General features: G+C 46.6%; 11 protein-coding genes across 11 annotated transcripts; 6 read left to right on the plus strand and 5 right to left on the minus strand.

Annotated features, from left to right (window-relative positions):
• Positions 1–48: 48 nt before the first annotated feature.
• V1508DRAFT_396273 (uncharacterized protein) lies at positions 49–480 on the plus strand (the record flags this gene model as incomplete). Its single annotated transcript, XM_066938092.1, has 1 exon — positions 49–480. The coding sequence occupies one exon, from the start codon at positions 49–51 to the stop codon at positions 478–480; it is 432 nt and encodes a 143-aa protein (XP_066797041.1).
• Positions 481–2164: 1684 nt separating this feature from the next.
• On the plus strand, positions 2165–3076 carry V1508DRAFT_396274 (uncharacterized protein; the record flags this gene model as incomplete). The annotated part of the gene is made up of 2 exons (XM_066938093.1): positions 2165–2661; positions 2713–3076. The coding sequence occupies 2 exons, from the start codon at positions 2165–2167 to the stop codon at positions 3074–3076; spliced, it is 861 nt and encodes a 286-aa protein (XP_066797042.1).
• A 1203-nt stretch (positions 3077–4279) lies between these two features.
• V1508DRAFT_413741 (mitochondrial carrier domain-containing protein) lies at positions 4280–6012 on the plus strand. The gene is made up of 6 exons (XM_066939819.1): positions 4280–4542; positions 4662–4699; positions 4864–5075; positions 5128–5277; positions 5336–5383; positions 5437–6012. The coding sequence occupies exons 1-6, from the start codon at positions 4514–4516 to the stop codon at positions 5803–5805; spliced, it is 846 nt and encodes a 281-aa protein (XP_066797043.1). The 5' UTR covers positions 4280–4513; the 3' UTR covers positions 5806–6012.
• A 96-nt stretch (positions 6013–6108) lies between these two features.
• V1508DRAFT_460717 (mitochondrial carrier domain-containing protein) lies at positions 6109–7523 on the plus strand. Its single transcript, XM_066942777.1, has 6 exons — positions 6109–6280; positions 6339–6376; positions 6429–6643; positions 6705–6854; positions 6907–6954; positions 7003–7523. The coding sequence occupies exons 1-6, from the start codon at positions 6252–6254 to the stop codon at positions 7408–7410; spliced, it is 888 nt and encodes a 295-aa protein (XP_066797044.1). The 5' UTR covers positions 6109–6251; the 3' UTR covers positions 7411–7523.
• V1508DRAFT_413749 (uncharacterized protein) lies at positions 7424–11485 on the minus strand. The gene is made up of 3 exons (XM_066939820.1): positions 11245–11485; positions 8028–11198; positions 7424–7975 (listed from the first exon to the last, which is right to left on the minus strand). The coding sequence occupies exons 1-3, from the start codon at positions 11359–11361 to the stop codon at positions 7751–7753; spliced, it is 3513 nt and encodes a 1170-aa protein (XP_066797045.1). The 5' UTR covers positions 11362–11485; the 3' UTR covers positions 7424–7750.
• Positions 11486–11544: 59 nt separating this feature from the next.
• On the minus strand, positions 11545–13200 carry V1508DRAFT_367733 (DNA replication/checkpoint protein). The gene is made up of 3 exons (XM_066937393.1): positions 12892–13200; positions 11952–12836; positions 11545–11899 (listed from the first exon to the last, which is right to left on the minus strand). Exons 1-3 carry the CDS (start codon positions 13028–13030, stop codon positions 11637–11639), a joined length of 1287 nt encoding a protein of 428 aa, XP_066797046.1. The 5' UTR covers positions 13031–13200; the 3' UTR covers positions 11545–11636.
• Positions 13201–13316: 116 nt separating this feature from the next.
• On the plus strand, positions 13317–15192 carry V1508DRAFT_383518 (uncharacterized protein). The gene is made up of 5 exons (XM_066937742.1): positions 13317–13590; positions 13640–14335; positions 14383–14599; positions 14649–14925; positions 14977–15192. The coding sequence occupies exons 1-5, from the start codon at positions 13376–13378 to the stop codon at positions 15102–15104; spliced, it is 1533 nt and encodes a 510-aa protein (XP_066797047.1). The 5' UTR covers positions 13317–13375; the 3' UTR covers positions 15105–15192.
• On the minus strand, positions 15101–16414 carry V1508DRAFT_383520 (guanine-1-methyltransferase-domain-containing protein). Its single transcript, XM_066937743.1, has 3 exons — positions 15910–16414; positions 15547–15855; positions 15101–15498 (listed from the first exon to the last, which is right to left on the minus strand). Exons 1-3 carry the CDS (start codon positions 16306–16308, stop codon positions 15193–15195), a joined length of 1014 nt encoding a protein of 337 aa, XP_066797048.1. The 5' UTR covers positions 16309–16414; the 3' UTR covers positions 15101–15192.
• A 1055-nt stretch (positions 16415–17469) lies between these two features.
• Positions 17470–18843, minus strand: V1508DRAFT_444645 (uncharacterized protein; the record flags this gene model as incomplete). Its single annotated transcript, XM_066942405.1, has 4 exons — positions 18393–18843; positions 17882–18327; positions 17753–17825; positions 17470–17667 (listed from the first exon to the last, which is right to left on the minus strand). Exons 1-4 carry the CDS (start codon positions 18534–18536, stop codon positions 17470–17472), a joined length of 861 nt encoding a protein of 286 aa, XP_066797049.1. The 5' UTR covers positions 18537–18843.
• Positions 18844–19912: 1069 nt separating this feature from the next.
• On the plus strand, positions 19913–20849 carry V1508DRAFT_444653 (GRIM-19; the record flags this gene model as incomplete). Its single annotated transcript, XM_066942406.1, has 4 exons — positions 19913–19969; positions 20083–20189; positions 20291–20461; positions 20520–20849. 4 exons carry the CDS (start codon positions 19913–19915, stop codon positions 20569–20571), a joined length of 387 nt encoding a protein of 128 aa, XP_066797050.1. The 3' UTR covers positions 20572–20849.
• Positions 20662–23321, minus strand: V1508DRAFT_367744 (glycoside hydrolase superfamily). The gene is made up of 3 exons (XM_066937394.1): positions 22942–23321; positions 22778–22877; positions 20662–22722 (listed from the first exon to the last, which is right to left on the minus strand). The coding sequence occupies exons 1-3, from the start codon at positions 23223–23225 to the stop codon at positions 20938–20940; spliced, it is 2169 nt and encodes a 722-aa protein (XP_066797051.1). The 5' UTR covers positions 23226–23321; the 3' UTR covers positions 20662–20937.
• Between the last annotated feature and the right edge of the window lie 136 nt (positions 23322–23457).

Genomic DNA, 23457 nt, shown 5'->3' on the forward strand with positions numbered 1-23457 from the left:
CGAGGTTCCAGATGAGAACTAGCTATGATTCAAAGCTTCAACAGTGAGATGGCCGACACAGCTAGTATCGATGCTCTAACTATATTGCGGTTTTCTAAGGATGCAGATAAGTATCTGAAGACTGGCTCCCGTCCTGGAAATTCAAGAACGTCTCAATATAGAAGATATACACAGCGTAAGGACACCATTGGCATGAAATCATTGTTCGAGTATTTCAAACGACCCGATAATCATAACTTAGAGGCAGTAGCCCTTCCGAAACGACCTCCAAAGGAAATAATTTCTGAGATTTTGGCGCATCTCCAGCAGCCCAACAATCAGAGTCATGAGAAATATCAACTCGCGGTCCTTCTTCGATACTATCAGACTCTAATTAAGAATGGCAATCAGAAGATGAATGCTTCTCGTTTAATCTCGGACCATACTTTCTTCAGAGGGGAATATATGGCAACAATCATCCGCACATGGGCAACGCTGTGAGAATCCGCGAACGCTAGCGCCCAAGAGTTTGAGAGGGAAGCATTCAAAATTCAGGTGTCTCTTAGTCGACGAAGACGTCAAAGCACAATGTTTGGCATTTTTTCGAGCGCTTCCACCAAATTCCAGAACAGCAACTAAACTACAGTACCATTATCAACAGGTTGTCTTTCCTCCCGTCATTTGGAAAGATTGGTCGGGCATCGATCTTTGACCACAGTGACAAAATATTTAGACAAATGGGGATTCTCATTACAGCACCACGCCCAAGATATTTATTATGATGGGCATGAAAGGGAAGATGTCGTTGAATATCGCGAAAGCTGGAGTAAAATGATGATGTGTTTACGATCCAGGATGAAAGAATTCGAGGGTGAAAATTGCGAGAACGTTATACTTCCAGCATTGAAGTCTGATGAGAAAGAGGTTGTGTTAGTCACTCATGATGAAACCTACTTTAATAGCAATGACGACAAAGCTCGAACGTGGATAGCAAAGAATGAGTCTATCATTAAAAAGAAGGGCCAAGGAGTTGGTATGATGGTCTCAGATTTTTACTGCGCGTGCCACGGTTCTCTCAATGCAAAATGGCGAGAGAGCGAGAGTGATTCTTGAACTTGGCAAGAATCGCCAAGGGTATTGGAAGAGTCCCCAAATGTGCGAACAGCTAGAACACGCCATTCAGGTGTTTGAACAAGTTCATCGTGACTGTCTGGCACTGTTCTGTTTCGACCAAAGCAGCAACCATCAGGCCGTTGCAGATGATGCTTTAACCATTGATAAATTTAACCTGAATGATCATCTTGCAAAATCATCGAGTCGCCTTAGAAAAGGGTTCTACAAGGTGCCAGATGGCAACGTAATAGAGCAGGCCATGATTTATCCTGATGATCATCCTGATGCTATGAAACATGGGCTTCAGAAGGGTATAAGAACGATTCTACCGGAGCGAGGATTATGGAAGGACGGACTCAAATGCAGGTGCAACGCTAAGGTAGCAGAATTGAAATTTGGGACTAAACTGGATGCAACCATATGCGAATTACCCGATGACGTCATTGTTGACAGGGCCCAATTATTTGGCTGGCCTTTGTTCAGCACTACTGCTGTATAAGCATCAGCCGGCAACTTTGGTATTCAGTTTTGTCGGCGGCACGCCGGTGTAGTTACTAATGATACCAATAGTTAATTTGCAGCCCCAGCATATTCGTATATAGCACAGTTGGCGATGGTCGGGGAGATGGTGAAGTATGGTTTATGCGCGTCTTATTTTTGGGAGTAAGCACAGCGGTCAGCTGCGGGCATGAAAATTAATTTGGTGGGCGCAGGCGCCTTTCGTTCATCATAAACCTTGCCCCAGTGCACAACTCGTGGACAGCATAAATATAACACCGGCCATATCGGCAATTGGTCATGCTATATAGCACAGCTCTTTAATGCAGTTGGCAGTTCTTCCTAGTCGATAGTCGCGATATCGGACACAATTACTAGCACTACCTCGGCGTTCCGCTTTCCGCTTGACTGTGGAAGTCGCTACAGCACAGACACACATTTAATTGAAGCGTCTTTCCGCATTGCTGGATTAACTCCACTATACAGAGCACTTGCATCTTATACAGCTGTCTTAATAGTCTGGATCGGTCTGCTGTTTGGATCGATCAGCGAGTATCTCGACACGACCTAGGCGATGTCGAGGATGGACGTGGATCAGTCTCCCAACGTAACGCAGCCGACTCCGCCGCACGCTCCACACACTCCGCACTTCACCTTTCCTGACTCGCTCTCGTCGCCAGCGCAGTCGATAAAACGCACTCGATCTTCCTGTTCATTGTCGTCGTCGCCTACGAATACGCCGTCAGAGCAGGAATTTAATAATCCGTGGTCGAATCCGCTGTCTCCTGCAGTCGCGTGCACATCTGGATCAGCGACTCCGACAACGTCAGCTTCGCCTGTCCGCAAACGCTCTCGACCTCAAATCATGACCGAGGTAGCACCGTCATACGTCAAGAAGTCACAAGATGCGCAGATATTCAATCCGGGTGACTACCTAGGGATTTTTGCATTCTTACCAGGATCTACAGTGTCTTTTAGGGTGTCCATGTACTCTCTATTGCGGCAGTCTTCTGGGCCCAAGATATTTGCATTCTATGGCCAGGGCCATGACCACCATATCCGTGCTCTGAGGTGTGCCACAATAGTCTATCCTTTCATTTTCTTGTCGCTAACATACTCTAGTGAGCTATCTGGTTTCTTTAGGCGAGAATATGACGCTTCAATATACGCAGTCTGCGTCACACCACCTGATCTCAGAAACGGGTACGGAATTCCGATAATCTTCGACCCCAAGACAAGTCTGACGCGATATTGCCGTGCGTTACATCCTATTGCTGGTGGTCGGCATGCAATGAATGCTATAATCATCGTCGATGATTTTGGGAAGAAAAGGTGCTTCCTCCCTGTAGGATACGGTGGTTATATAGCCAGACCTGTTGCGATCGAGGATCTGGACTGGGTTGTTGGAGATGCGCTGCGGTATCTCCGGTACGAGCAGCATCATATTCAGCCGGATGAGAAACTGAGCGACGATGAAGAGAACTGATGAAAGGAAAAGTTATACCAAATTGGGATATGCGGGTGGATTGTTTGGTTAGGTGGCGTTTTGTCATATGTGGTTACGGAATAGCGATATATATATCTGGTATATTTGACTTATTGTGGTGGTCATTCGTTGTCACATACTGGGGCTGATTTAGCGTTTCAGTGCTTGCTTGTATACAATTAATAAAATATTAATGGTACGAGAGTTATAACCAAATCATTTGATAATGACGTTTCCCAACGAGGTAGTCTATCTTCATGCCAATGTACTCCAAACGCCGTCAGAATCCCACACATAGCGTACAACATTTTTGCGAGAACTAATGTTGACCTCGTTCCGTCCTGTAGGGCATCGTCAACTGTATCTTTTCCTTCTCGTCGAATACATTCACGCCAGCCGTGACCGCATCACCGAGAATTCGTAAGTACTCTGCCTTATCATTCACATCTTCTTCGATCTTCTTCAACTCCTCTCTGAAGTCACTCGTTACAAAACTTCTGAAGTAGGCTCTCATATCCTCTTCGTTTGCTTTTTCTAAATCTGGAAGTAGATTCATTGTTGTCCGTGCGTTGGGCTAGATGTGTCAGATTTCCGTCATTGACGTCTCCGATTACTTAAAGGGCATACCATCAACATTGAAGCGGCGGCATCCTCGTGCTGAGCACCAGATTCATCGCCGTCATCGCTGTTATCGGACGACGAGCCCGCGTCCGGCATGGGCTATTTTTGTGAGACACATTATCATCTTAGGCACAACAGGCTTACCTCGTCTTCCTCAGCTTCAGCATCATCACGCTCCTCCTTGTCCTGCTCCTGGACTTGATCTCCCGCATCACTATCAGACGGCGAAGAATCCGAAAAGTCTATTCGTACCATTAATAACGTCCATGTCCTCTATTTCGCAGAATTTCCTAAGCGATCGCACCTTCTGTCCTAGACTTGCGTTGGCGCTTTCGTCTATGTCTCCTAGCTCCTACGTCTTTTGGCGGCATGACTGTTAATTTGGGATTAGATGCAATTTAATAAGAAGCTCGAGCAAAGTTGACTGTCGAATTAAATAATCGTAGAAATCAAATGATTTTCGAATAATTGAATATGACTTTATAAGTCATTTCCGACCAAAATTCTTTTGAGCCGCGCGGAGGCAACTTACCCTTGGCGGTCCGGGTGACCAGTTTAGTGAGCAATAGAGTCTGGTAACGGGCAAAATTTAAATTCAGTAAGGTCAAAGTCTAAAGGGCGCCAGGAAGTCCGACTAGTGTATCAATTATTTATCGTCGTTTAGCAGTGCGCAACCAACCAAGCCATTCTTCGACATGACGCATTGCAATTGGCGATAATTTGCACCTTGTATGAATATTACTGCGACTATCATATTAATTTACGAGAAATTGGTGTTTAAACGAAGCAAGAATTAAAGTAGTTGGGTGTGGGATTATGGATTTGGCCACTATCGCTGCCGCTGTGTAAGTCGGGAGGTTTACAAATTTTTCGGCTATTATGCCATGCCTATTTGGCACTCAATTAGGAAAGGGGAGGTCTTAATTACTGAGATTATGAGGGTTAACTCGGAGGCTTACTATAGTGCCGGTGCTGTTGGTAGCCGTGTCGCGTTTCATCCATGTGAGTGTTCTTATACGGCAGTCACTATTCTTTAATTCTTGAGCGACGGCGAAGTAGCTGCTCCTTGGAATTGATAGCGTTCGGACAGCATCTTCTTCCTACACTACTTCCTCGGCAATATTATTTGTCGCTCAAGTTCGTCCTACTAATGCGCATGTCTGTAGTCGACACAATCAGAACGTTACAGCAAACCTCAGTTGCAACAGGTTACCGCCTCCCATTCGCACAGTACTGGCGCGGCCTGCCAGCAGCTGTTGGGTTTACGACTCCTGCGTTCACGATATATCTGGTGTCATACCGACAAGCAAAGAAAGTTCTTGAACCGTATCTTGGAGTGGATACCGCTAATTATGTTGTCAGTGGGGCTATCGCGGAGGTTGGTTGACGCAGTGGAATAAATGTTGCGAGGCATATGCTGATTGCTGTAGTTTACGAGTAGTGTGCTGTGGACGCCAATGGAAGTTGTCAAAGGCAACATGCAGCTGAAGTCAGAGTCAAAAGCTGGCGGTACATGGACGATGATTAAGCACATGTACAGAACGCAGGGATTGAAAGGTTTCTACCGCGGCTACTGGGTGGTATGCTTATTTGTTGGCTATGCGATGTTATGCGAGGTGATACTTACGAATGGTGCAGGGTCTAGCTGTTTTCACTCCTCATTCTATCGTTTGGTGGTACACTTATGTAAGTATGTCGTGGATGAAGATAAAGCACAAAGTGGCTGACTCGAGTTACAGGAGAAAATGAAAACGTACCTTAAAAGCACAAACGCGCTGAACGCATCAATCATCGACTCCAAAGCACCTCCACAAGAGCTTACAGCCTCACAGTACGCCATCGCGTCCGCCGTCTCCGGTACTGCATCCGGGACGGCATCTAATTTCCTCGATGTCCTCAAAACTCGACAGCAGCTAGCAGTAGCCGAGGAAGTCAGTCGTCTCCGTCCAGACGATCAAACGGGACTCTGGAAAGTTGCGAAAAACTTGATAAGCGAGGTCGGGATGATGAGAGCTATGTTTAAGGGGTTGCATGTCCGGCTAATGTATTCCTTGCCTTCCGGGATTTTGTCTATGGTAATCGTCGAAAAATTAAAACCGGAGGCGTAGGTTTATTTTTGTTTGACTACATTAGGATTTTCGGAAAATGTTGGCGTTCGTGTTGCAACTATGATTTGTATTTGTACTATAGGGTACTATAGAGTTAACTGTTATGCGGGACTGCGATCTTTGTTATACAAATTATCGATAGAGTATTTGTCTTAATAATTTTTGTTGAATTTGTGGCTATAATTGACAATATAATTGGCCGCCTATACAGAATGAAATTATTTTCGCCATTTAAAGTTTATACAATTCCGATAAAGAAAAGAAAGAAAATTAGAGCCCGAGCCGCACGTTCGTCTCGGGAACCAGGCGGCTTCGAGGTCCAGATATAGGACCAGACGCTGTCCGAATACAGAAAGACGAACGAGCTCGCCCGGGCAGCCGACTGAAATATTGTGCCCTGTTAACTCGAATTCCCGGATGAATTTCCGGCAGGACTACGTGGAAAGATGGATTTCGCTACTGTTGCCGCTGCTGTGTAAGTTCCCGCCATATATCCTCAATATGCATTAAGACAAGTCCTGACTTCTTCGCAGTGCTGGTTCAGTTGGCAGCGCAGTAGTCTTTCATCCATGTGCGTTCTTCTCTCATCTTCTTTCAATGTACTGCTTACTAACAATGGATAGTCGACACTTTGCTCACACTCCGCCAGACATCTGTGTCAGCAAGCTGCATACTCCCATTCCGGCAATACTGGCGCGGCGTAACCATTTCAGCGTTAATGAGCACCCCCGCATTCACATTATACCTCGTATCATACCGCCATGCCAAGAAGGTATTTGCGCCGTACTTTGGTGCAGATTCGGGATTGAATTATATTGCGTCTGGCGTGGCAGCGGAGGTTAATATTTCTTGTTTTCGCACTGAGCTACGTGAACGGCGGAGTCGCTGAAATGATGTAGATTACGAGTAATGTATTATTTACGCCAATGGAGAATATCAAAGGTCGCTTGCAACTGAAGAACGGGCCCGGTATTGAGTCGACGAGGGAATTGATCATCAACATTTACAAGAAAGAAGGATTCCGGAGTTTCTTCAGGGGATACTGGATGGTACGCTGCGTTCACAAACTTACCGGGATACGGCTACTAACGGACAGTGTAGGGTCTCCTGATATATACTCCGAATTCGGTGTGCTATTGGTATATCTATGTACGTCAATGCTGTGCCCATTTGAGCACGGCGAGCTAACTCTAGCAGGAAAATCTCAAGACATTTATGCGCCAACGAAAAATCGAGCAATGCAGAGACGACATCGCATCCTACAACACAGCGTCCTCAATATCACCGCCTCGAGACCTAACAGCGACACAATACGCGCTCGCATCCTCTATCGCCAGCTTGGGCGGCGAAACATCCTGCAATTTCTTGGACATCGTGAGAACGCGGCAACAACTCGCACTCGCAGACGAGATCAAACGCGTACGACCAGACGACCAACAGGGCATTCTCACCGTGGCCAGAAATTTGATAAAGGAGAACGGAATAGCGAGGGCATTGTTCAAGGGGTTGCATATTCGATTGATGTACGCATTGCCGGTGGGCGTGTTGTCTATGGTTATAGTGGAGAAGATCAAACCTGACATTGACGATGATGATGAATTATAAGGTAGTTAGACTATTTGTTATGGTGGACATTTTAGTGTATTGGTATGACCAAGAGACAGTATAGATAGATACCTACAGTGACATAAAGGTACAGAAAGCGAAACAAGAACGCCATAAACAAATCAATCTAATAAAACATATCCCATATAACTAACCAATAAACATGTATACCCTGTGAATATCCAACCAAATGTCAAGCACATGCTGTAGTACCAAAATACTAGCTTTCTATAGCTACCCAAACTCATCCGACTCTTGCAAACCAGATTCACACTAGCAAGGCAGCTCTATGCTACCAAGCGAAAACGAAGTCGAGAGGCCAAAAATGTACACTTGGAACTCATAACGATGGATCCTGTCGGACTGCCTGGTCGCAATACTCGTCTAAAATCTCATGTAATTGCTCCCGCTTGATTGGCTTCGTGAGGAAGTTATTCATGCCGGCGTCCATGCATTCCTTGACATTTGAGTCGTCAGCGTAGGCGGTTAACGCGACAATGGGGTACCGATAGTCCAGTTCCTGACGGATCACCCTGGTAGCTTGGAGACCGTCCAGGTTTGGCATCTAATCGTCGTCAGTACCATATCTCAACGCGGCGAAACAGCCGAGAACACACCTGAATGTCCATAAAAATGATATCAAAATACTTCCCCGCATCGCGCGACTTTTTCACCTTCTCAATAGCTTCATATCCATCCTTGGCAATCTCGACGCCGTTAATTTTCTCCAAACGCAACATGCGTAGGACGACCTGCTGATTCACTCTATTATCCTCTGCAACCAAAATATGTATCTGTTTCGGCCCCTTCGGGACAAAATCCTCCAAGCCGCCATTAGCAGCGACGGTCTGTACGTCATTGACGAGGACCTTTAGGCTCGCGGCTAACGATCGGATTGATGATGCAGTAGAGACTATACTGCCCACGTCGTCATCGTCACAGGGCAGGAAATTACCATTCGACGCTGAGTTCTTGCTCAAGAAATACGAACTTGAGCCCAATCCCGCCAGCGACCCGCCATGCGTACCAGCCGAATCTACCTGCGTCATGCTTCCCGGAGACTGTTCCACTGTGGTGGACTCGGAGAACTCCTTGTCCGTAATGGACAGCGCGATGTCCTTGACGTATGGCAAGCGAACCCGGAACGTAAAAGTCGATCCGATACTTTCGACGGACTCTAATTCGATACTACCACCCATCAACTCTGCGAGCTGCTTGCATATCGACAGACCCAGTCCTGCACCACCGTATTTCTTTGAAAGAGCTTGATCACCCTGGATGAATGGCTCGAAAATACGTTGCTGGAGGTGGTCAGGGATACCGGGTCCATTGTCTTCGACTTGAAATTCGAAGAGAAGGTGTTGCCCTGACAAATCGCCTTCCAGAACATTAGCCGATAGCTGCGGCACAAATTGTGAAGCGGACCGCGGTGAGAGTGCTTCGCTGTGCGGGGTAGCATGGAAATTCCCTGCGGGAGTAGAGTCTGGAGTCACTTGTTGTCGAATAGATTGAGAAAGGTGTAGACTGTGACCAATTTGACGGAGTGACGACAGACTTCTGCCACCTCCGGAGCCTTCCAATCCGTTGGAGGTTGTGACGGTCGCGAGACTTGACGGATTGCCAGTTGTCGCGGTTCGGATAGGTGACGTACTCTCCGACTTTGTATCGCTAGGTGGTATACCAATACTCAGTTGCCCGTTCGGCCGCGAGAATCGTGGTGCCTCAGAAGTTGCTAACGAGGACGCGAACGACTCGATTTTCTCGTTATCGTACGAAACAGAAGCATCGGACGATGACTGCCGTTCTTGCTCCGAGAAATTCGCGTACTTTTTACTACTGACATTACTATCGGACGGAACCCACACATCCAAAATCTCAATATCGCCGATGTTGCCGGAAGCACGCTTCTCATTCAAAACAGAGGAGTCATGGTCTGCGCTGACTTTGCCGTTAACGCGCCGGGTGCTTCCGCTCGCTTTCAAGTTGGAAATAGCAGAGTTATCGACAGTGGGGCCCAGACATATTATCCGCACATGAATCGCACCATTTTCGGGTGTGAACTTGAGACCATTGGAGACGAGGTTGATGATGATTTGCAGTATGCGGTTGGCATCACCCCAAAGAACCATCGTTTCTATCCGCGATGGCATTAGCTCGATTGTAAGATCGACTCTCACGGATGAGGCCTGCTTCTGGAAGATAGCTTTTAGTTGCGAGACAATCTCCATCATCTTGAATTCTTTCTCCTCAAGAGGCATCTTGCCTAGCTGGTTCCGCGAGAAAATAAGCAGATCGGTAAGAAGATGCAGTAGTAATTCGCCAGATTTATGAATAATATTCAAGCTCTTTTGTATCCTATGCGGATCCGTCTCAGTGAGCGAGACAGCGGTCATGCCAAGAATGCCATTCAAAGGCGTCCGCAGCTCGTGCGTGATATTAGCAATAAACACAGACTTAGCCTCATTCGCCGCCTCAGCTTGTATTTTCGCGGCTTCTAATTCCTGAGTTCGCTCGCGGACCCGATCTTCAAGATGCTCATACTGCTTGCGCAACTCTTTCGTCATTTCGTTAAACGTCGTCGTCAGCTCGGTCAATTCATCCGAGAAAAGAGGCTTCCGCTTCTGCGGAACCATGCCCGGAATCCGGAAGCTTGACACTCGAAACTCTGAGTCGGTGTCTCGTTTTTGTTCCCGATGTCTGTAGACAGAGCCGTCGCCGCTACCACGGCCATCTTCATCCGGAGCAGCGCTGTATGTGAGGCTCTGGTGACTGCGAGAGTCATGGTAATGCGGCGCGGTGGTTTGCTCTGTTGCAGCGCGGAGCCGAACGATTGGACGCACGGCGAAATGGGCGATCGGGAGTGTTATGATACACATGAATATCGCCAAACTAAACACAGTGGCCATCGCAATGTTGCGAAGGTGATGGATCGGTTGGTAAACGTCAGAGCTGTAGACCTCGACTGTAATGGCCCATACGGCAAAATAGACGTCCACGGGCGCGTAACCGACTGAGATGTTCGATGTCAACGGATTTCGTGAATCGATCATGGCACCAGTCGAATTACTAAGCAGAGCTTGTTGGACAGCGGGATAGGTGTTGAACGAAAAGGTCTCGCGAAATAGCTCCTTGTCGTATGTGGGAGGAAGAAGATACACAAATGATGTCGGATCTACCACATCGTCGGGATATAGTCCTAATACTGAGTATTGAGCCCATTCCTTGAGACTAGAGGTGTCGCTGACGATTGAGAAGAGTGGCTCAGCGTTATATACCACAGTCATGTAGCCAGATGCCCCTTCATCATTGGCTTTGTCCTGCGTCGCGTTCATGACAGGGATTGTGATGGACATGACGATTTCGTCCGCGGAGGAGTATGGACCGCGGATGATCCCATCAAGCACATTGAGGCTGGCGGGTGCAGTCTGGTTTTGGTGTAGCGGATACAGAGCAGTAGGCAAGTTCTGGACGACTGCCGTGTCGGTATAATTGTTAGTCGCATTGAGCAAGCTGACGAAATCGCTACTGTACAGAGAAGCCGCAATGAGAGTGTCTTCGGAGTTTATAGAAACCTGGAACGACGCGAGCGCTGCCTCCCAGTTGGACTGGGAGTTGTTTCCGGCGATATACCGGCCAAGCGAAGCTTGGATCGTATTGCGGGTCGTCAACGAGACAGCTTGGGCCCAATAGAAGCCGATTGCCTGGACGATCTGGGCGGACTTGAGCTCTGCAACCATCTCGAGGCGCTCTGCCAGCAGACTCAGCACATAGTTCTGGGTGACAACTGCCTGATGGTAACGTTAGCGAAAATATCGCGGTGAAACGGACACCTACTAATACGATGGCGAGCACTCCCAGGGACAGCAGAACGCAGAAGTACACGAGAGCAGAGAGCTGCTGACGAATGGCGATACGAAATGTCTTCATGCCTATCGTCAGCGGCAGAAGCATAGCAGCTCAGTGGCGGGTAGGTAAACTACTAGAGGTAGGTAGCCAACAGCTAGAACGTTCGGGGGGAGGCGAAAGAACAACTGTGTGGTAATGGAAGTCACCATTGTGGGTGATTCGAACTGGGTGGATCTTGAGGCAGGGTTAGATCCAAGCTTGAGCGCCTTAATCGGCGCGGAGTCGCCTGCTTGTTCTCGGCTCCCAACTCTATTTTAAGGTTTTAAATGCCAATCGGCTTCACGGTTGGCTAACTATATATTATCTTGCTAGTGACACACTCATCTTTGGCGCCTGGAGAACCTCTTTCCATTTTTATTCCGCATTTTCAGTCGCTTGAAGTTTTGTGATATGCCTCCCGCTCTCCGTGTGGATCCTCGCTTCCTAATCGCAACATCACTGTCTTGCTCGCCAGCATTTTTGGCACCATTATCGACCTCCCTATCAGAACCACCTAATCCCTCGTAGTCATCTGCACTGGACGATGTTTCTTCCGTTAGCTCCTGTTTACCTGTAATCTCAGCCATTGGCTTTGCGGGTCGCACTTGAAACGATCAGTCCTGTTTCTACAAGTCGATGCAATTCTGTAAACTTACATAAGACTCTCCTTGTAGTTCTCTTCTGCGTCTTCGATTTCTTGTACTTGGCCTTTTCCATCGTGGCCTCTCTCTCCTTCGACTCCTTGAGAATCGTAACCGCGTCTCCTTCTTTTATCTCTCCCAAATGATATCCGACATCCTCGAGACCAACCACATTCTCCGCTCCCTCCAAACTGACCTCAGTATGAATCTTCGCGTGTTTTATCTCTGGCATAACCACCTCCATTTCGCGCATGATACTCTCTTGCTCGTCAAGTTGTTCATCTTGCATCTGCCGCAATTCAGCAAGTATAGCCGTCAGACCTCTCGACACCTTCTTGGGCTTCAGCGGTGACGGTGTCATGTATATCTTATTCATATTCAATGGTCTAAAATAAGACGGCGTGACTGACTGCGGCGTTCGCCTAGTATTACTCTTTGACGGTGTCGTTAAACTAGAAGTCTTCTTTGGCGTCGACGCCGGAGACGGCGAAGCTGCTGACAGTATCATTTGTGGCTGCTGTGATTGAGATAAATAGTCAGGACTATTCGTTATATCAAATATCCCCAACACGCGTCCCTCTGCTTGTGGAGTCGGTCCAATCATTGTAATGCTCTGTTGACGAACCAGGTTTCCAATATACGGGGAGTCACACTCCACTTTCGGCACACTTTTCGTAGGAGTAGAACTGACATGATGTTGCTGTTTGTGTTTGACGCGTTTTGGAGTGTGATACGATTCATGTACAGGTAATAGCGACCCTTCACGCTCATTGTGAGACGGATGTGGATGTGCACGGCCTTGATTGTGATCACGATGCGAGTGACGTTCCCTCTCTTCAATATTCTCTTTCGATCCAGCTGTCGCGCGCTTGGCTTTATGATATTCTTTGTACTTGGCGGCTATCACGAATTACCTAATGTACGACAAAGGCGCGTTTCAAAGACAAATAAATACCTATATCAGGATTTTGCTTGATATCCTGTTTGTCTGGTTGTCGCCCACATCTATTTTTGAACTCATGTTCCCAGTTCTTAATGTCAATTTTCAACTGATCAAGCGAGGATGCGAATTCCACTAGATCTGATTTCGTCATGGCGTTAACCTTGTGGCATATATATCGGACCTGTAAATGGCTAATGTACTGATCGTAAATAAAGACGAATTATGGTGAAGATGCATTCGATGTCTCCTATCTTATTACCGTAAAATTAATTACCTAGATTGTATGTTTGCAAATTGCAATACGATATCTGACAGGGAAGTACGGAGACGCCGCAGAAGGTCGTGTCGTCGAAGCTTTTGGCGCGCAAATTAAGTCCGGGTAATAATTAAACGCGCTTGAGACGCGTTTCAACGCGTGCAAATGAGCAGAGCTGAGAGTTATATTTTCCATCTGTGTCTCCCGCTTATCATTACTTATTTTCGCTAACTACAGACGATGCCACATTTTGAAGGCGATATCGATAAAGCGGCGATGGAGGAATCGAGCTCGCCTCAGTCATCGTCATCCGTTGTTCACGATTTGGAACCAGGACCAGCTGCTACGTCTAGTCCGCCTGCTATCGCCGCTCATGGAGTCCCCAGCTTGAGTGAAATGTTTGACAATGATGACCGACAATTTGAATTTGAAGAACTTACTGCAGAAGAAATACAGTGAGTAAACCTGACTCCATACGACAGACTAATAGTTGACTTTCTGCAGAGCTGCGACCTCCGCTCCTGAATTGACACCATCAGTGAATATACCGCCGCCCAGTGCCATCCATTCATCCGGCCAGCACACAACTCCAGAACTAATGGAAATATTCTACCAACGCTTGTTCCCCTTCAAAGATCTATTTCAATGGCTCAATCACTTTCCCTCACCCACACCCTCCTTCACAAACCGGGAAATCGCGTTCACGCTTCAGAACGACGTATACCTCCGATACCAATCGTTTCCAACCTACGACGCCATGAAAAAAGAGGTCATCAGACTCAATCCATCTCGTTTCGAAGTTGGACCAGTCTACTCCGCAAATCCTCGTGATCGCAAAATCGTGCGAAAGGCCGCATTCAGACCGTTGGAAAAAGAACTTGTGTTCGATATCGACATGACTGATTATGATGAAATTCGCACGTGTTGCTCCGGTACCAAGGTTTGCAGCAAGTGCTGGACTTTCATAACCGTGGCGATTAAGGTGTTGGATGTTGCCTTGCGGGATGATTTCGGTTTTAAGCATATTTTGTGGGTATTTTCCGGCCGCCGTGGTGCGCATGCTTGGGTTTGCGACAGGAGAGCTAGAGAGCTGGATGATGCGAAGAGACGAGCTGTTGCGTCGTATTTGGAGATAGTGAGGGGTGGTGCGCAGACTATAAAGAAGGTCAATTTGAAGCGGCCGCTGCATCCTTTGGTAACGTAAGTAACACTGTTGAACGTTAGTACTGTCCTGACGATGTGTCTAGTCGGAGTTTGAACATTCTCCGAGACAGTTTTTCGTCGGCAATTCTTGTTGACCAGGATCCATGGAGAGCGCCAGAACAAGAGGATAAGCTGTTGAAGCTCCTTCCGGACAAAGTGCTTAACCAGGAATTGAAAAAAACGTGGGAAGCATTGCCGGATCAGTCTAGTACCAGCAAATGGGCTTATATCGATAGCTTGGCCAAACAAGGCGTCTCAAAGGTATGTGATATCCGTTTCTCTACTTTCCATATTGTTAACGTTGAGCCAGTCTCTCGATGCCAAAGAATTGATGGAAGCTAAGCAAGACGTTGTCTTGGAGTATTTGTACCCTCGACTTGATGCCGAGGTCTCCAAGCATTTAAATCATTTACTGAAGTCGCCATTCTGTATTCATCCCGGCACCGGTCGCGTATGTGTGCCTATCAACTCTGCACGTCCGGAGACATTTGATCCCATGGACGTTCCTACCGTCTCACAGCTCATCGATGAGATCGACGAATATGATGCCACGCACAAAGGGAATGAATCGTCAGAAAAGCTGGCTGGTTAGTTTGACTTGTGCTCTCGTGTGATATATGTATATTAATGTGCTGCAGATTACGAGAAGACTTCCTTGAAGCCATATGTCGAGTATTTCCACCGATTCGTGTCAGATCTCATGAAAGAGGAAATGAAAGAAAAAAGACAGCGAGATCAGGAAAATGGGGAACTTTTAAGTTTTTAATTGTTCGTATTCAGATACAATTTTATGGTTATATTCTGTACAGGACATCAAGTTAGTTGTTCACACTAGACAAATAAGATCATCACCATCACTCATCTACTACGTCTTTTGAAACTTCATAGTGCTCGTCTTCCGCATCACTTCCGTAGTCTTCCTTCTGCAAACTACCCTGTCGTTTCCGCTTCTGTCGTGCACTTTCGAATCCTTCCTGTTTCCGTGGTGGAATCACGAGCTCAAACGCTTTCTTCCAGTCATGTAACTCGATCCATTTCAGCATGATTTCGACCACATGGTTCGTTGTCAAGACCTTTCTTCCTGAAATTTTGATGAATTCTGAAATTGGCAGCTTTGCGGTTCTAATCTTTTGACTATTCGCTTTGTTGAGACAGAGACTCTGTGAATTACATTAGCTCGCTACCAGCGGCAATCAAAACGATCATACTTTATATCTTCCTTTATCGACAATACCACCGACAATATAGATCTTGTTATCCTCTAGTACGGTAAGAGTTTCGTCCGAGTCTGAAGATAGATAAATAATCCGACTCCGTTCCTCGTCTGATTCTGGAACTTCGTATTCCGTCGGCGAAAATGATATTCCTTTCCAATGCTTATATTGCTCCTTTAATGCAGAGTTAAATCGTTCTAGCAATCGACCGTTGAATGAGGTTATTCGCATATTGACCGGGACAACAGCGCGTCGATTTTCGGAGTAACATCGTGTGATCTGTGAAGAGAGGGACAGATTTTCCTGTTTGTCAAATTGTTAGCGTTTGAAACCGCGCCATCGGGCTGTTTGGAACACCTTTTCAGTCATCAAATCGTCGAATCCACAGTCAATCAAAATCGTAATTGGCGCACACACCACCATATCATTCCTGCCCTTCTTCACCACATCCGCAGACTCCGACGGCCCCATAATATTACCCTCCGGCTTCTCATTGGCTTCATCATCACCGCATTCCCGCTGTGATGATTGCTGCTCCTGCTTCTCAATCTTCTTCTGCTTCTTCTTTTCTTTCTTGTACTTATTCCGCGCGTCTTTTTGTTCTAACCATTTCTGTTTCTTTTGATCCCGCTTCCATGCATTGCGCGACATGCCCTCAGGTAATGGCGGCCGGCGCGGACGAGATGTGGGCTCCACAGTTGACGATTCCGTCTCCGGAGTTGTTTGGTCTGACCGGTCCCCTGCTTCGCCTGTCATGGCTGTCCTGCTGACACTGGCCCTATAATTGTATGAATAACGTCAACTGTCGTCCTCTTGCTCAGCGTAGGAACGATATGGTTTCGTACGGTCTGCTTTGGTGAAATAATCACAGCAATAAAATAATTGAGTAGCATAATCGCAAAATAAAGTTTATTTACATCTAAGCCGCACAAAATTTAGCTCGTGACAATTGCGGTGACAATTCTGTCAAACTTCATGTTCGTTCGTCTAGTCATGATGCCGCAGTATAAACACCCCATTATTTTGGTGTTTAATCTCTGACACCTTATTGTTTTTGCAACTTCATAGACCCTCCTCTTCGGATATGTTATCTGACGGCTCGGTGGTCCCCTTCTAGTATCCGTGATCTATCAGAGCGATATTTCGACGTTAACGACAGGTTCAGCGACATCGAGAGGACCACAACGAAAGGTGGGAAGGATTTGATGATGAACATCAGCTTCCCGCTCCTCATTTACCACCCCTCCTAAAATTACTATTCCGACGTCGATACTGGTAAGAAGTCGATGCTAGCCTTGGGCAAGGATGCATGATACGTGATACGACTACGATTGAGCGAAGCAAGACTAGAAAGAACGATGATATCAAACAAGGTCTTCTTACGGAGTGATCGACGGGGACACAACAGGAACCGACATCATGACAAATACACGGCCAGCGTCATCTAACTGGCTCCTGTAAAACAAATTACTCGTTTTCTGTTGTTGTGGCAGAGTCCCATGGGACCTGGGAAGTTAAAATTCGAGACCCTGAGCACGATCATGACCTGTCAATCCAGGACTACGTACGCTCAAGTGTACACACAGGTGAAAGCGGGCATTCGAGCTAGAGACTGTTCGAACACTTAATCAAATATCTGGGTACTTCTGCTACGTGTCGAGATATTCACAGTCTCCGGTCAGAAGTCAAGCGTAAGGAGCTCGATGGACTGTCTCCTATATCAACCTTCACTATTCGAAAATCAAGGGATTGTTAGACTTCTGTTTATTCACAAATCATCAGTTGCGGCTTGTCCGCACTGCTTCAGGTCAAATAATGGCAACCCTTGCATCAGCTCGTTCGAAATTCATTCTTCGCCTGGAGATTGAGAGACGGTAGTTTCATTAATAATTTGTATAGATCGTCCTGCGAGGCGATTCAATCCTCACCGATAAAGTGATTGAAACGCGACACCGCAGTATCATGACTTCCCGATGCCAACATATTGCGAACAAAATTTATTCGAAGGTGCACGCGTTCACCTCGGATATCTTGAATTGCGTCTTCGTTTGGCGGCAGCACATCTCCAATAGTAAGGCCGATGTCTAGACTGCCGCCTTGTACCACCATTTTGCACTACGAGCTATTGTTGAGTAGATCAGTACAGGTTTAATTATCGATGCGATAAACTTGCTACTCACATATGTCCAGTGTTATTGACCGTGTCGGTGTTTTGATCTCGTTTGAATACCTCAAGGACGGCCGTATCCAGCGTTCCGAACCATGTATGTTCTCTGTAACGATATGGTCCAAAAGGAGTAGTTCGCCCGATCTGGTTCATTGCCTCGACAACGCAGGACGGTCATTGATCGAATATGTATCTGCATTCCCGGGAAATTTAAATTTTGGACATTCTTTATTATAAAAGAGGATAGCAGTGCGGCAGTGAAACTCGTTCATCCACAGCAAGATGTCGGCGTTGAGGTGCGTATACCCTTCTGAGGCTCCAACCTCCATGATGATGGTCAAAACCGTGCCCCCGTCATAATAATACGAGAGTCCAGCATCGGGAGTTTTTGTCGATCGTCTACCTTGGTCATTCACCGAGCTGTAAGTAGATTCTCCGACGGCAACGATGCGTTCGAATAGCTCTTGTTTTTGATGCTGTACAAGTATGTTGTACACGGCAAAGCTGATCGCCTGTTGTAAATTGACTGCTGAATAACCATGCAGCGCGGTTGGGGCCGTGTAGATAGTGACCCTGGAGTCAGTGGCAGAGTATTCAACCGGGGATATCTGTTGCTGGTTAGTCATAGCCACAACAACAGCATTGCCTGGTCTTTCCTCATATACTTTTTGACGCCATAGAGTGTAAGTGCTTGCTCTTCAAGGGCTCGAAAGGATTTGTACGAAAGGCGTATATCGAGCCTTTTTTCTGGTTCGTTCGCCGTTAGGAAATTCGGTGCACGCCGATAGGAGACTTGTTCATTGCCGCTTCTAGCCATTTCCGAAGAATGGATTTATACCTGTGTCAGTCCGTTATATTCCTTGTTTGCATATTTTGTGGTCACCTCGACTGAGGTAGTCACTGGAGGGGCAGGTGCCATGACGATCGCTGCTGTGACAAGATTCCTAGCGCGTGGTCTGCATCCGTCCTCGCCGTAGTAGAGACTCATTTGGGCGCAGTTAACGAAAATGTTCAAGCCAGATTAGTATTATGTGGTGGTAACAGCGCTGTGTTGGGTGAGTGAAGTAAGTCATTGTGAGTCAGGCAGCAAGCAAATTAAACGTCGAGACTTGATTTTGATAATGACCAGTAAGCAGTTATGAAAACACATGGCATCGCAATCGTGCCAATGGACAACTTCTTGCCACCAGGGTAAAACACATTTATAATTTACCTCGGCCGACGTGGCAAGTCACACCATCGAAACAGCGTCGATTCTAGATGCAAAGGCCATTTATCCGTCGCACCCTCGATATCTGGCCCTTACCCGATGTTACGAGCGAGAGCGTCCCAATGTGCGGCACGAAAGCCGAACTAATTGATATTATCACCCTAACCAACATAAATGCACGCACATGTTTGAAAAAGTTCTCAAACAATTCAGCATGGACTATGGCGATCCCGAGGCAAGAAATATTAATGCTTGGTACAGAAGATATGGTCACATGGTGCAAAATATATAGCTATTGCGTTAAAATAGCTGGACACAATATCGTCTATGGGGGCTATCATATGATATCTGCGGCGATACAATATTGCCGGAGGAAATTTCCTGGCGATAATATCGCCTTAAGACACCAGAGCAAAGATATTTATGGGTCACAAAGAGCTAGGAGATTCATTGAGAGTAAACCAGTCATTCCTCTTTGGGACTAGCGTAAGTAAAACATCGGTACCATTTCGTGGAGCCTGGGTACCTCTCTACACCGCCACAGCCTTTCTATAGCCACAACAAGCCACTCTATTAGCATTTCTCGATCGATTTTGCCTCGTATACTTGATCCCGCCCCGTCATCTAGACATGTATGTTGTAATACTGAAGTAAGTAAAATATAAGAATGTTTCAATGTCGCCTCGGAGCAGAGAGTTCATGCCGGTCTCATTTTAGAATAGCGGAATTTTTTCAGAATCGGTACGACAGGTACCGTCATCTTTCGGGAATGTTAGCATTACGGGTCTTGTGCCACTTCTTCCTATAAGGACACCAAAATAATGGAGTGTGCAGTCCAAAATCTCGGGCCCATGATTGGCTAGTGTAGTTTTACTGCGCTAACACACTGACGATTTTAAACAATCAGGATCTAAATCCCAATACAAGACGGCTCGTGTTTACAACTGCGAGATTAATTTACTCCGGGTTATTTAGATATTAGAATGGTCACTTCACAGGATCTCCCGCCAAAGGGTGGGTATGACGCCATTCAATGGAAGGTATGTTCCTATCGACAAATCGCTTGTTTTCGCATCCGTTTGAGATTTCTTGCACGAGGATGATGAGGTACGATAAGCATTGGGACAGAAATGCTAATTGAGTGGAATGATAGCGCAATCTTCCATCTCGGGGATTCCGCCCTTCGATCTATCTTGGTATTATGGGCGCAATAAGTGTATTCGGTTTCTGGAGACTTTCAATCGCTATGCGCGTGGCTCGGTACGTCCACCTTCTCAAATTCTTTCAATTCCACTACACGTCAGAAATAGCAATTCTCATCTTGCGAAAACCTTTGGTGCTAATATATGTATTACGAACAGAGAAGAAAAGCGGGAAAAGACATGGGCGAGAATACATATTCTCCCGGCTTTACAAGCCGAAGCTGACCGCGACACTGTCAGACGATACTACGCTACTTTGGAGAGAGAAAAAGCGATTATGAAAGATCATCCTGACTGGATTGATGGCAAACCTGTGTACCATGATGGAAGGTCCGTAATTTGATTTATTTGTCGTTGGTGACGGAGTGTGCGTTCTAACTGGACATAGCTTGCATTCGCCTACCTTTGTTATCCTAGAGGACACTAAGAGCGCTCGCTAAATAGTACGATCGACCCTTACAAATAAAGCTCACCAATTTTGTTATATGCAACGGCGCGTATAGACCACGAAGGTATCAGTTCACAGTCACAACACAGTAAGGTCTGAAGGCTTGTACGGTTAGAAAAAATTGTAGATGTCGTTATATAGGAGCAGCTTCGTGAGATTTGTTGTAATGAAGCAATCAACATTTATTATGATTCTTGTGATGATAATACGTGATAACCAACCTTAAATACCCATCAGGCCCGCAGATAAGCTCCTAGTGATTCCCGACCAAACACCATCCGTCCGTGGACATAATACCAAAACCGACGGGACAAGATCCGTTACCAACAAAAAACACCATAGCGACACAAATCTAACTCTATGAACAGACGGCACAGAATTCACCATAAGAATTCTTCTCCGGCTTCATTGTCTGACCGCCTCTAATCCCAATTATCTTGATTGTCTGCTTACCACCATCGTGCCACCATCGGAGAATTTGATTGGGTCTATCGAGCTCCCAACGTCCCGACGAGACTTCGACTTGAAGGTCTCCATTCGGGTAATGAAAATCCGGAACATGAATTTCCGAGGGTACAAGCTTGGACGCGCCTTCTTCATCCGCATAGAGTTCCATAGTGAACACGGCATTATTAATATCAAATCCGTATTCCTGAGGAACACCGACCGTAACGAGTGGGAACGGACGACTAAATGCTTCTATTGCTCGCGACCCCACTGTATCTGTGATCTGCGATTCGTCTGAAAAAGAATACCGCTTTCCCGCCATTAAACTAGAATCGGATGGGGAGAGCGAGTACGAATATTGTGAGCCACTGATTCGGTGCTTAACATCAGATGGACTCCAGAGGCTGAGATCTTCACCGTTCCAATGGTCGCCCCATTTGTGAGAGTTGCAGGAGGCGTACACCCAGTAAGTATGATGCAGTTTCGCGCCTTCCAAAGCAAATATATTAGCATCTAGTGCTCGAATTTGGGCCGTGTAATCACCGTCGACATAGGCTTTCTTTTCATTCATGTCATAAGGAATGCCGATCTCGCTCATCAGGCAAGGGACACCAATACCGAAACTTTCAAGCCCTTCATATTTCAAAGTTTTCAACTGGTCACGAAGACAGTTCCTGATAGAGGTCTCGCCAAATCTGAGCGCAAAGACGGGGCTCCAGTATTTACCTCTCAACACCCCAATGACGTCAACATTCCAGAATCTACTCCAGTGCTTGCGGATAAGCGTCAGCCCGTCGTAAAAGTGAGGAGTAAACACCATGCGAGATCTCAAGGCACCAAGTTCTACAAAATTAGGCGGCACAGCCATAACCGGAGTCTGGCAAAACAGCATTGTCTCCGGACGGACCGATCGGATAGTATCGGCAAATTTATTCCAGTGGTCAATGAAGTACGTCTCTGCCCACGATTCGCCGTCAAGTCGCGTGCCGTCTGGAGCATCTAGAAAGTAATCGGGACGTAAGACACTATCCGTCTCTGGATCCCACACGCCGTGCTGCGCCCAGACACACTCGCCAAGCTTCCACTCAGGATTGCGCTTCCACCCGTACCGTGAATCGTCATAGTCTTTGGGAAGCCATGCTGAATACCCGTCAGCATTAACGACCTGAGTGCCAACTTTATAAGCTCCAAGTAATCCGAAATCGTAAACTGCGACATCAACTGCTCGGCCGGCTCCTAACAAAATGGCTTGGAATGGCGTAGGGGACGTGTACTTCTGAAGTTTCTGATACTCGGGATAAACTGTGAGATTTCTGTTTCCGAGAAAACCGCGGAAAGGCTCGTTGATTGACTCCCACCCAAGAATGAAGTCGTCGCCCAAATCATCATCTTCATACACCTGCTGTGCAAAGTACTTAATAGCGTCAATGAAGTGACACTGCAAATAATCCTGAATATTTTGTCCGTCAATTATACATTTCGGAGCAAAGTCCTTTCCGGCCCAAAACATTGTAAAAATCGTAAGGCACGCAAGTCTGTCGTAATTAGTTGCCCAGGTCATCCGTGGAAAAGTGGCAGGATCTGGCCAAGTATTTTGGACGACAGCTGCCTCGGTCTGGGCGAATGCTTTTGGATCCAATCCCGCTGCATACAAAGTCCACATAGGCGCACCAGACCCTCCAGAAAACCGACTCCACTGAACCGAGTTAGCGTCTTTACCTATGACTGTGTACGTAACAGGCAAAGCATACCACATCCTGATGGGGATCCATAAACACGTAGAATCCACAGTCTTTTATTTTTCTCAAAAATGCAATTGTGCTCTGAATAAACTCATCATCATATTTTCCACTAAATAATGAGAACGAGGAGTTAATATATGTCCTAAGCTCGAAAAGTCCACAACACAGCTTACGGTCCCGCATGCTCTAGGGCCTCCCAAGTATAAATATAGCGAATAACGTTGAAACCCCAGCTCTTTATCCTTGCAAGATGTACATCGGCCTCGTTTAAAGAAAACGGACGCCCAACAAACGACACATTATCACCATCAAAAAAGTTCTCCGAAACATGCGATGGTGTTGGCGGACTAGCCGGCAGCTTGGAGTCGGCGGCGAGATTGATACCGCGTAGAGTAATGACTCGGTTCTCGTTATCGCGGAAATTTCCGAACGAGTCAATCTCCACTTTGAACGCCATATTTCCCTTCAGGATTCCGTTGTATCGGCAAGGATGTAAAGTGGACGGGGCGTCGTGGGTGCGCCGATGTAGACTAGGACAGTCGGTTGACGGGTGTGAAGGTGGAGATATATCCTTAGATTACGGCCTACTGTGAAGAGCAACCGATATCACGAATACGAATCGACACCCGAGCGACATTCCCCCAGCCATTGCAGCGTGACTTTCAGTAAGCCGCACAGCAGGCATGCGC

The sequence above is a fragment of the Lipomyces doorenjongii genome (assembly GCF_038497915.1).
Source record: "Lipomyces doorenjongii strain NRRL Y-27504 unplaced genomic scaffold V1508scaffold_13, whole genome shotgun sequence".
Lineage (NCBI taxonomy): Eukaryota > Fungi > Ascomycota > Lipomycetes > Lipomycetales > Lipomycetaceae > Lipomyces > Lipomyces doorenjongii.